Genomic DNA, 12,138 nt, shown 5'->3' with positions numbered 1-12,138 from the left:
TTACACACTCTCTCTCTCTCTCTCTCACACACACACACACACACACTCTCTCTCTCTCTCTCTCTCTCTCTCTCACACACACACACACACACACACTCTCTCTCACACACACACACACTCTCTCTCACTCACACACACACACACACACACACTCTCTCTCTCTCTCACACACACACACTCTCTCTCACTCACACACACACACACACACACACACTCTCGCTCTCTCACACACACACACTCTCTCTCACACACACACACACACACTCTCTCTCTCTCTCTCTCTCTCACTCACACACACACACACACACTCGCGCTCTCTCACAGACACACACACACACACACACACACTGTCTCTCTCTCTCACTCACACACACACACTCCGAGTCGAGTGCATGTATGTATCTCTTTCAGACGATCACGGATTATTATAAATCTGTTTTAATTGTCCCGAGTGAGTGAGTCGTTTGTTTGAGTCGGTTCTTTTCAATGAATTGGAGAATCCCGTTGATAAAACTAGTCTGAATGATTCATTCACGAATCGAACCGATTTTATTCTCAAGTTCAACTCACTGATTCAATGATCCTGTCACTGTTTTATCTAATTTCCACATTTCTTTCTGGAACTGCTGGTGTGTGAAACGTATTAGTCACTCAATTAATATTAATGAACTATTATTATTATTATTATTATTAGAATAAGAACCATTGTTATTGGTACACTCATTCATACACGAACACACACACACACACACACACACTTATTCACACCTGAGGCAATTTAGCATGATTATAAAACACACAGACACATTTAATATATTCACATGTTGATAAGTTTATTAATCACCCTTTTGATTTTGCATCACTGACACTGAAACATGGCAGAGATATTGCACAATAATAATAATAATAATAATAATAATAATAATAATAATTTCCAGTAAAATAATATACATTTTCTATCCTAATGATTTTATAGCACCTAAAAACCACATCATGCAACATGTTTATTACAGGATATATTTATCATCTATAAACCTATCTGGTATCGTTAGTGCTCTACAGGATCGTCTCGCATGCGATGATTCGTTTACTGATTCGTTCACTGATTTGATTCATTTCACCGATTCACCTGAGAAATGACACCATTAAAACACATCCACGAGAAACACGAGCAGATTCACGGCCACATTAAAGGCTTTTTCCCAAAAACACTCTTCCTTTATCAAAGCGTTTTATTCTTAACATCAGTCTATAAACACCTACGCTAATTTCACCTTCACGTTCGTGTGTGTTCACGTGTTATTGCTGTTTAAAATGTGCAACATGACCGTTTAGTGATTTAGTTATCGTTCACCCTGTGTGATACAGTAACTGCTTTACATAACAAAAAAAATCTGATTTATACTGTTTATTATTTACAAAGGTATTATTTTTCTCCCTTCTCCTAGTCATTCAGATCAGTTATGTCCCTTTTCGTACACCGTAATGAGAAATGTGTTATAACACTGTCGTTCTTTAACGTGCTCTAATCGGGTTCTCATCACTCCAACGCAAGAACAACGCAGAGGGAACACACACTAAGTTCTGAATGTGTTGCTAACAAGCTAACATGCTAATTATATAATCAACAATACAGTTCAGTCAGGTGATTTATTTTAAGGCTTAAACCAAGGGGAAGATTGAGAAGTCAATGAGAATGTTGCAAAAGAAAAAATGTATGCGAATCATTTCAGATAAAAATGACAAATATTTGTTTCAAACTAAATACAAAGCAGCATTTTAACTCCACACCCTTATTAATCTCATTACATTCATTACATTTAGACTGCAGGCCACGTCTTTACTGAATACACACACCTGCTCGCTTTGTGTGTGTGTGTGAATGAGGTTGTTGTAAAAGCGGCTACTACATTCAGATCACGTTGGACACACACACACACACACACACACACTTTCTCAGTGAAATAAAGTTCCTCATTCAAGTACACTAATAATAACTAAGTCTTTTTTTCAGATCACACTAAAATACAAAATGATCAAAATATTTCGTCATAAATAAATCAATAATTCTAGTTTAAAAAAGGGAGAAAAACAATGAAACAAATAAGAAGAACGGAAAAAATGAAATAAAAAGAAGGGGGAAAAAATAAATAAGGGTGGGATATATAATGTACACACATTAGATAATAGTAAACAAATGTTAAAAAGTAAAGAAGTAACAAATCTGAAGGTTGTACAAAGAAAAAAAACCCACAACATACTAATATAAAATGTAAATAAAAAAGAAGGACAAATGTATTGTGGTATAGTATCGCTATAGTGTGTGTATATACAGCATATAGTATTTAAAAATAAATAATATATTTAATAATAAATAGGTAGTAAATGTTGGGGAAAAAAATATGCAAACAAATAAATAAGCAAATTAATAAATAAATAAATAAATAAATAAATAAATAAATAAATAAGGAAAAAAGAAGAATAAATAAAAATGAATAAATCCACAGTGCAGTCCAATCCAAGGAGTTATAAATTAAATAATAAATGAGAAATGAAAGAAAGGTAAATTTTTGCCGTGTACTTTACTAAGATAAAAATTTACATGGGGGGGGGGGTTTGTCTAAATTATATATATATATATATATATATATAAAACTCATTCTATGTTGTTATTCATGGTTATATCTTCACTTGTGTATTTACATTAACACACATTAATGATCTACTTTAACGGGTTTTAAACACTAAGACTCTGATGCGAACACACTCCCCGCTCCTCCACACACAGCTGTGAGACTCTACACACTCTTACTAACAGGTTCTCCGTCCTCGCAGGGTTCTGGGTCGGAACGCTTTCTAACACGCCGTGTTACGGTTCCACACAGAACCTTTAGGACTTCTATAGCTGGGAATGTTTAAAAAAAAATCTCAACCAATGTTGCTCGGTGATATATAAAGAGATGTATTATATATATGAAGTTATATATAAGGAGGCGTAGGCCATGTTTTCATTTCACTGCACGTTAGAGTACGTGACAAAGAAAAATCTTGAATCTTTATATCGGTCAATCAAACGTCTATATTAAATTAAAAAAATAAAAAAGAGAATGAGAAGAAAAATATTTGTTCATGACGTCAAAAGAAAAAGGAAATATTAAACACTCAACAGAAGAACAGAGATGGATTGTTAATTTACACACTTGTTCATTAACGATGTTAATTTTGGCAGCTGGTGAAAATATTAGCTGCCCGATAAAACCTCGCTGTGACCGTGAGGTCTGTGGAGAACCTGTGGAGAGAAAAAACATTAATAATGTGTGTTTACGCAATAAATAACAATAAAGTAACTATAAACACAACAGGTGAGAAATGACTCGGACACGAAACTAAGACGAACCAAATCAAACCTTGCAGTGCATTATGGGTATTCTGTGGCCACTCTGGTTTCCTCCATGCCAGCAGGGGAATTGGGGTGTGTGTGTGTGTGTGTGTGTGTGTGTGTGGTGCCTTCTGATGGATGGATGGACGTTCCATCTGAAAACGATTCCCACTTAGACTCCGGATCCATCAGACATTAAGATGATGGAGCACGGATTGATCCAGTTACCAGAACAATTCAAAGCTACGCTCTTCTACACTCAGATCTAGAACCTCTTGGGTTCTCTTCAAAGGTTCTGCGCATTGTTATCTTCCCAAAGACAATGCTAACAGTGCTTTAATATACAGTACATTCAAGAACCCTTTATTTCTAAGAGTGTATTTGATATGAGGAACCTGAACTGATTTATCTGGTGTGTACAAACTTTTGGACGTTTTCTCGAATCTCCTCAGCAACACCACACACACACACACACACACTCTGCACATTGTGCTCGTAGCCGTTAGGATCAGTCCTCAGTGGACTTTATGTGCCAGATAAAACAGTCTAAGTCTTTCTCCTTGCTCTGAATGAGGCTCAGTCTCTCACTCTGCACATCTGCTCATTAACTCGTTAACTCATTAACCCTGCTGTAGTGTGCTCTGTAGTGTGCACTACGTAGGGCATGTTCTATACCCTCACCCCCCGTCGTCTTTTAAGACTTTACACCGATACCGCTCTAACATTTATTCTGTACATTCTAATAAACTCCATTTTATTTCTCCAAGCTTAAAACAAACAGAACATCATCTCTAAACACTCTGATTAGAATAAATGATTAACACACACGCCTCTGTTTGCTAGTCATGTGGTAAATTTCAATGTGAATACCTGTAGTGCCATCTAGTGGCAGAAAGCTGCTCCTGAAACCTTACTGAATTAAAAAAAACCTGGTCAAACTGTCTTAGTAAAATAATACCACAAAGAAGTAAAGATGTTAATATACGGTATGAAATAACTGAAATTATAATTTAATCATGCTTTAAATAACAAGTTTTGATGTTTAGTACATGTTTTACTTCATGTCCGTGTCATGCAGTAGTTACAGACACGTAATTTAGGTTGAAGAGGTTCAGTTTTGTTCCCCAGGACACTACATGACGTAATGTAGAGTCCCACATGCTGAAAATTTCTGAGATTTTAAATGTAACCGAATGATAAATTACCGGTAGCTGGCGGTAGGCCTGACGGATCACCGTGATTAATAAATCTATTTAAAATGCAGGAAAACTTGTCCTTTTACATGGCAGGAGATAAATCTCTCTGCGCTTCCCCTAGAAAAAGCACAGAAGACCACAGATGTGGTAACCATAGCAACAGCAATTCCACAGCGAGAGCTCGTCCAATGAGGACTGAGAGATGTTGCGTTATTTTAAACCTGCAGGCTGTGCATCAGAGAAACGTCCGACCAATAACAAACTAATCGTTTGGGGGTTTTGTTTGTTTGTTTGTTTGCTTGTTTGTTTGCTTACATTACAAAACGTAAACATCTACGAGGACGATGAAGTTGAGAACTTTACTCTTTTAGCAAGTAACAAAAGTCACGAGCCTATCACCAATCAGAGATTAGATTAGACGATACATGATTGGATGATGGTTTATTTCACATGATGATGTCAAAACCTAAAGTTAGCACAAGAAATTTTTTTTTTTGCATTATTATCAATCATGAAATCCAAAAAAAAACCCAAACGAGAAGAAATGAAGAACGCTCTATTTTTCTTCAGCCCCAGACGTCCTCACTGAATTATTAACACGCATGCGACTTCACTTGCACTTAGCTTTAGCATTTCCACTGATCTGTTATCAATTATTAATGACCTGACCCATCAGAGGTCATTAAAATACTTTAACCGTATTACAGACAATAAATATGATCTGGAAACGCAACATAATATATATATATATATATATCGTTAAGATTAATAGTCAATACTTAATCTTTATTAGAAAAGGGGTGTAAAAATGTTTAACTATTTTTACCATCAAAGGACAAACGCTAAACAGCAAATACTGAATTTATTATTAAAAAAATAAAGTACGCCTTTTTAAGCCTAGCAATCAAAGTGAATATAAATATATTCAATTCAGCTTTAACTGTATTTATTTATTTAGCGCTTTTAATAACAGACCGTCACGAATCAACTTTACAGAATTTTTGGAAATACTGCACTATTCGATGTGCATAAATATCGATATTGTGAGACATGCACAACAGAATCATTTTTTAAAAAAATTAAACGTTAAACAAGCATCACTGACCGACGGATATGTTTTTAGCAGTTTAACTTTCTGCGACAAAACTGCGATAATATTGTAAACTGAGAAAGAATTTTTTGTATATATTGTAAATCAAGAAAAGCGTGAATTTAAAAAAATATTGATATCTAAACTCTGAAAACAGTTCTCTACTGAGGGTTCCTACTGACTTTTTTATGAATTTAGATTTATTTTTGATCAGGAGTGTTACAGTGTGGTCAGAAAACTGTGAATCTTTTTATCAGTTCTCTTCTCGTTCAGCGGCACAAATGGAAACACTAATAATAGACAAGTCGAGTCTCCTGATGTCCTAATTACAGATTCAGCGCCAAAACAAGTGTATTATTATTCTTCTAAATCTCTCTCACACACACACACACTTCCCTTGTTGTAACTGGTGTAAGCACAACATTAACACTTGATCTTTTACAGGTTTTGTGATCACTGAACTTCCTGGTGTGTGTAAATCTGGCCCAGAAAGCTGATGTTAGTGGCGTCTCGTTTCCTCCGTCTCTTATTTCCACTCCTGACATCGGACCTGAGCTATGTTTATACTGATCAGCACTTAGACGGAGAAATAACAGTGTGGGGATGTTTAAATAAACCCTTTGCTAAGTATATTAATGCTGCTATGTTCCTCTCGGTACGGTTCAGTGATGGATAATGTGACAGAAGGACAAAGGACAAGGACACTTCGTTCCCTGGAGCCGTGAGGAACTCATCATGTATCCTGGTGCAAGTTACACTACTCCTCTGGGTCTTCAGTCTTATCCAGAAAGCACCGGATCGTCTGTGTGCTTTCATCCCAACCACGCAGGAGTCACACCTGAGTCCACTTTTTTAATCAGTTTAATAATCTTGGTCTCCAATCAGCTATTAAGTGCGAGTCCAATTTGGCTGTAATGAAAAGCTGCAGCTACTCCAGCCCTTCCCAGACTCCTTCTCTATATAATTAATAATATCACAATCAAAACAGGAACACGTGTGGTGTAAAGTGCCGGCATGTTTTCCGGAAGTGGAAGAAAACCTGAGAACCCAGTGTTTATAGTTGATCCAGGAACTAACTGTTTTGCGGATATTCCTCAAGAATGAATGTAACTACAAAGTGATAAAAGTATGACATTGTAATAGTTGATAAATTGCTGTGGTATTTAAGAGGAATAAATCTTGGGGCATGTTGTTATAGGAAACTATTTAACTCTGGGCTGATAATAGTAACTCTGCTCCATAACTCATTTAGTATTTTACAATAACATCAACACACAAAGTGGTCCTTGCCTAGCCTTACCTGGCCTAGCCTTACCTGGCCTTGCCTAGCCTTACCTGGCCTTTCCTAGCCTTACCTGTCCTTGCCTGTCCTTACCTGGCCTTGCCTAGCTGGACAGTGGTGGCTCAGAGGATAAGGTGCTGGGTTACTGTTTGAAAGGTCAAATCTTCTGGGACTCCCAATAGTCCTCATCTTTGCTTTCTTATCAAGAACCCTAAAAAACTGGTTCAGGTGTGAAATGTGAACTATATGTGCGGTTCCTGAAGACTAGATTGAAAAACACTGTCATAACTGTAAGTGGACAACATAGCACCTGCTTTATTTCTTCATCCTGCACCTTCGTTCCATCTTCTTGTCCTCTGAGGTGACACTGTCTGATGAACCATCCCCGGTCACCGCTGGTTTCCGGTCTCGTCGCAATCTTTCGCACGTTTTTTCTTTGACCTTGATGGCATTGCGCTGCTCTTTTTTAGAGAACCGAGAGGAGGTAGCACTTGTGAGAGGAAGGGAAGTCGGCCTTGAAGCTTGAGATACGTCAGTGTCCTTGATCGGATTAGTTTGTAGGTAGCAAGGACTCTTGTATGTTTCCAGAACTAAATTGTCTGATCCGTTGGTTGTGACAAGGCCAAGCCTCTTCATCTCCAGTAGGGACGGACTACATGCAACATGGTTGAAACCGTCTTTAACATTTGTATTGTCACCCACTTTTCCTGTTACATTGCCTTTCTTCTTGGGCTTGGGCTTGACGTACTTCCTAGTACGATCTTTCCTCGGATAGTTATCACTGCCTTGATTGGTGATGGCTCTCGTTTCACGATCAGAAAGATGTTGACGCTGGTTAAGCTTCAACGAGGACATCTGATTAGCACACTGCTCGACTAGCGAAAGAATACTGATGTCACTTGCTATACCGCAACTGCTGCTTGGAGAAGGAAGCAATGCTTGTGGACTTCCTGCAAGCTTAGCTTGGTAAAGATCGGCATGAGGCCACAACTCTGACGTCTTTATTTGTTCAATGAAGGAGGTACACGAATGGCACAAGTGCAACTCCTTGGCACCACATTTCAGGGACCCCTTGCAAGATTCACAAAGAGATTCTTTGTTTATGGCCAGCACAAACAAGGAACCCGTTCCAGAGCCAGGAGAACGTCCTATGGGAGACTCCAAATCCTTGTTGGGTGTTGATGGTGAGTTGATATTGAATATCCGGAAGCATACATGACTTGTTGGGGTCCTGGGTTGGCTCTCTGGTGTTGTAACCACTCCAGCTTGGTGTTTCACTGTATCCACCGAGAGATGACCAACATCTCCTTGACATGGTCTGCTCAATTTAAGGTCAGTTATGTTCTCTCTACTATGAGCAGTCCTCAGAACTGCGTTATTTGGGGCATTTCCAAGATCCGTTGTTTGAACTTTTTCTTCTTGGCATACATCTCCATTATCGCCAGTCCTAATACCTGGAGTTCCCAACTCTGCCTGGTTAACCTTGATTGTCCTATGTTTCATCCAGTTGACGATACCCATAGCCATGGAAATTTCTGTATCACAAAGCTTCAGTAAGCAGTCCTTCCCTACCCAGTTACTCTGCAGAAAGTCTTGGCTAATGAGGTCTACTGATAGAGGAGGTGCCAGGTTCTCTTCTGATCCAATATGGAAGCTGTACATGGATAATGGGAGGTCTGGACTTGGCTGGCCAATAACGGTACTCGGTAGATCCATTTCATCATCAAAAATGGGGGTCATTTCAGCCTCACTAGGGTCATAAAATAGCTCATAGAGAGCATCTCCACTGTATGTGTCCCTAGGGAATTTTCTGGAAAAAATTGGTGTTAGAGATTGCCCACTGTGATCTTCAGTAGAAATACAATCAAAGTAACCTTCATCGCTGGTGCTTTCTTGGTTCTCACTTTTTGGTGTCATTGTGTGATTCAGACTATTTTCTTGCTCTGTCGTATTTTTGCTCGTAACGTTCTCAATGGGATACGTCGTTTTGTTTGAGGACAGTGATATAGAAATTGGTGTAGAGCTTGTATTTGTTTCTTGGCTTGAACTTTGACTAAAAAGAACAGTCCTATTGATGGTCTCCCACATTCCAAACAAGTCCAAGACTTCAGGATGAGCAGGTGACGCTAGTTGCTCCAAGCCTCCCTGAAAGGCAACAGGACTTCGCTTTGGAGTTTCGCCGATATCCCTGTTTGTTTTAAGTTTTGGCATCCCTTCAAGAGAGACAAGGTATTCCTCATCTGCAAATATCTCTCCACAACCGGCTTGAGAGCCAAAACTTTTCAGTGACACAGCGTCCTCGCATACATTAGAGCATCCTTCACTCGAGGAGTCGGAAAGTGGATCACTCATTTTGCGAGAAGTCCTGGATTCACGGCATCTTGAAGATTTCTTTTTTTTTGTTGTTGTTGGTCCATATTCACGGCATGGTGTACATGGTGACGTCGCTTTCTCGCTATTGTGCTTTTTGTGGACGAAAAGGTCTTTGATTGCCTTTTTGGGCTTCCTAAGAAAGATCCTTTTCTTTGGAATGGACTTGGCAATGGAAGGCACAAACGGCACTTGAGGTGTCAGATTGCGGTAATCAATGATTTCCCGGTTGCTGGCAGATGTATTCTGATTTTCATGTAGCAACCAATGAGTTGCACCAAATCCAGGAAAGCTAGCACTGTTAACAAGCCTGGAGTGATGACACGTGGCTGGTGTCCATGCTTGATCACCGTTCTCTGGACTTACTGAGTTATCTGGTGTAATTCCCATCACACAGTCGTGAGTTCTGCTCTTTTTAACATAATCACAACTAATGTCTTGAGTCCAGCCATCTGAGAGACTGGGGCTGATCTCTGGGGAAGGTACGTCCAGGGGATGTGGAGACAGTGAACTCTCTGAGGACACGTTTGGATGGTTTTCAGTGAGAGTTAAGTAAACAGAAGAACCAGCAGAGGAGCTGTGTCCTCCAGTGCACTGACTTCTACTTGTCTCAGTTTTAGGGCTTTTGTCTCCTTGAGACTGTTTTTGGTTAGACATCAACTCCATATCGCTAAGTCACATTCATAACTGCACACAGAAAAGACAAAATTAAAATTAGTGTTTTTATTCCATGTACATTTATAATGAATCTCACTCCAACACGGGACGTAATGACCGACGGATGTAAAGATAAATAACTAAATGACAATAAATGGTAAGACGCAAAACACCGTCCTCACTCTCTTTACTTATTTATTTAGTTATTTTATTCAACTCGGTTTTATACAATTAATCTCAATTTAATTCTAATCGCAGGTTTCTACATTAAAACGATTGTGTATTAAAATAAACCGGTACTCATTTTAAAGCTGGAAAATGCGATTTTTTAAATAAAATATTGAAGGAAGGTCGAAGGTACAACATAATTACAAATCATATTGCTGTAATATCTTTATAATTAAAAGATTATCACTTTAAAATTTTCTACTGTTGACTGTAAGTGCCATCACTGTTATGTTGATAAGCTCATTTAATTCATTCATTATGTCAGAAGATGGTTTCTGGTCGAGATTTAAAAATGATAATAATAATAATTCATAAGAAATGGGAGAAATATTCCCAGTCAGGTTCCAGCTCTAGTTGTTCTGATTTACATAGGGAGTCTATCGAAGGTGTGCTAACGGCTAAATGGTGTTTTGACATCAAAATCTGACAAAATTTCATTCACGAAAACACCTCGTTACCTCATAAAACCGCGGATATGAATGAAAAACGCATACTTTCGCACTAATAACCGTGTGTGAGTGTAGTGCGCAGCAGTAGTTATATCCGCACTGTGTAGTAGGCTAGTATGCGGGCTGAGATGAATCCCCTCAGCAGTGACCGTTAATTTGAGGCGGCGCGTGACACTCGCTCGCGCGTCAAGCTGGCTCAAATGGCGGGAAAATAGCGTTACCTCAGATCTGGTAAAACGGCGGGTTTGTAATAAACACGACATTCACGGCGGTTCAGAGACACAATAAGGAATGAGAACAGGATTAAATAGGTGTGTCCGTACCTGTAACACGGTCAGGAACTGCTGCACGCGCCTGGATCAGGGAACTGGATGCAATGTGGAAAGCCAAAGGGTTCAGAAACGCGTTTAGTATTCATCATTATATCTTACACACAGTATTTAAAGTGGCAACTGAAGCACGAGTTTCACAGATGTTTTTTGGTACCTGGCTCTTAGTGTTAATGGACACCAGTGCAACAGAAAGAAAAGCTCTAGTCTTTCCGCATGAAGTCAAAAATGAGGTTTTGTGGCTTTTCATTCGATTATGTTCGCCTTAAGGTTATCTATAAGCTAATGAGCTGAAGTGTCCCGCCCCAACGCTATAAAAACCAGCTAGCCGAAGTTGTAATGATAATCAGCAAACATGGGTCGAAAAAGCGTCGTTGGCCGTTCGGACTCGTGCATCTTATTCAGTTTTCCAACAGAAGGAAAAAGGGTTGAATTCATTCACTTTACATTTTTTTTTATAAACATTTTTGTCAAGTACGGGGGCAGTGAGGTAAGCTAAACGCTATGGGCTATTTCAAAAAAATTAATTTATATATAGGGGAGTGGCATATCTTGATTGTAGTGCAAATCAGTCAAGCCCTTCAACACAGTCGCTCTAACTTCCTGTCTCATAATGAAATGCATCGACATACAGAATCAAATTGAAGTGGACTTTTCCATGCACACCAAAATAAACACGAAAAAAAAAAAAATGCATGCGATGGGTCCTTATCAGACGTCCTGGCAGATGTTAACGCAAAGCAAAGCATTGCAAAATTATTTACATTTATTTAGACTGGTGAATAAATCACTCCACATAGTTTTGGAAAGGCTTTAAAAGCCGTGAAAAAAAAAAAATATATACAGCAGGAGAAATGTTAGCTTGTAAAAAAATTTGAATAAACAATACAAGCTTTTTCCTTCAACAATACACAAACAGAGTCGACACATAATACGTTAGAACAGTAATAACTATTCGTGATGTCATCAGTGACATCACGCACGTAGCTTTAAACTAAGAATTTACAACAGGAACGCTTTTAACTCTCTATTTCGATGGTTTTAAGATTTAAATCCTGAATAACAGATCTATTTTGCAAACAGTCCTGGTCACGTGACTAGAAATGTACCGACGTCACTTTTTGATCAGTTTACAGACCATAAGTATCATAATCGCCT

General features: G+C 38.6%; 1 protein-coding gene across 1 annotated transcript; it reads right to left on the bottom strand.

The window, feature by feature from the left end:
- Positions 1 to 819: 819 nt before the first annotated feature.
- amer3 (APC membrane recruitment protein 3) lies at positions 820 to 11,026 on the bottom strand. Its single transcript, XM_053651336.1, has 3 exons — positions 10,975 to 11,026; positions 7,258 to 10,004; positions 820 to 3,289 (listed from the first exon to the last, which is right to left on the bottom strand). The coding sequence occupies exon 2, from the start codon at positions 9,981 to 9,983 to the stop codon at positions 7,263 to 7,265; it is 2,721 nt and encodes a 906-aa protein (XP_053507311.1). The 5' UTR covers positions 9,984 to 10,004; positions 10,975 to 11,026; the 3' UTR covers positions 820 to 3,289; positions 7,258 to 7,262.
- Between the last annotated feature and the right edge of the window lie 1,112 nt (positions 11,027 to 12,138).

This window comes from Ictalurus furcatus, chromosome 20 (assembly GCF_023375685.1).
Source record: "Ictalurus furcatus strain D&B chromosome 20, Billie_1.0, whole genome shotgun sequence".
NCBI classification, from domain to species: Eukaryota; Metazoa; Chordata; class Actinopteri; order Siluriformes; family Ictaluridae; genus Ictalurus; species Ictalurus furcatus.
The sequence above is the reverse complement of the archived record's forward strand: the minus strand, read 5'-3'. Positions and strand labels throughout refer to the sequence as shown.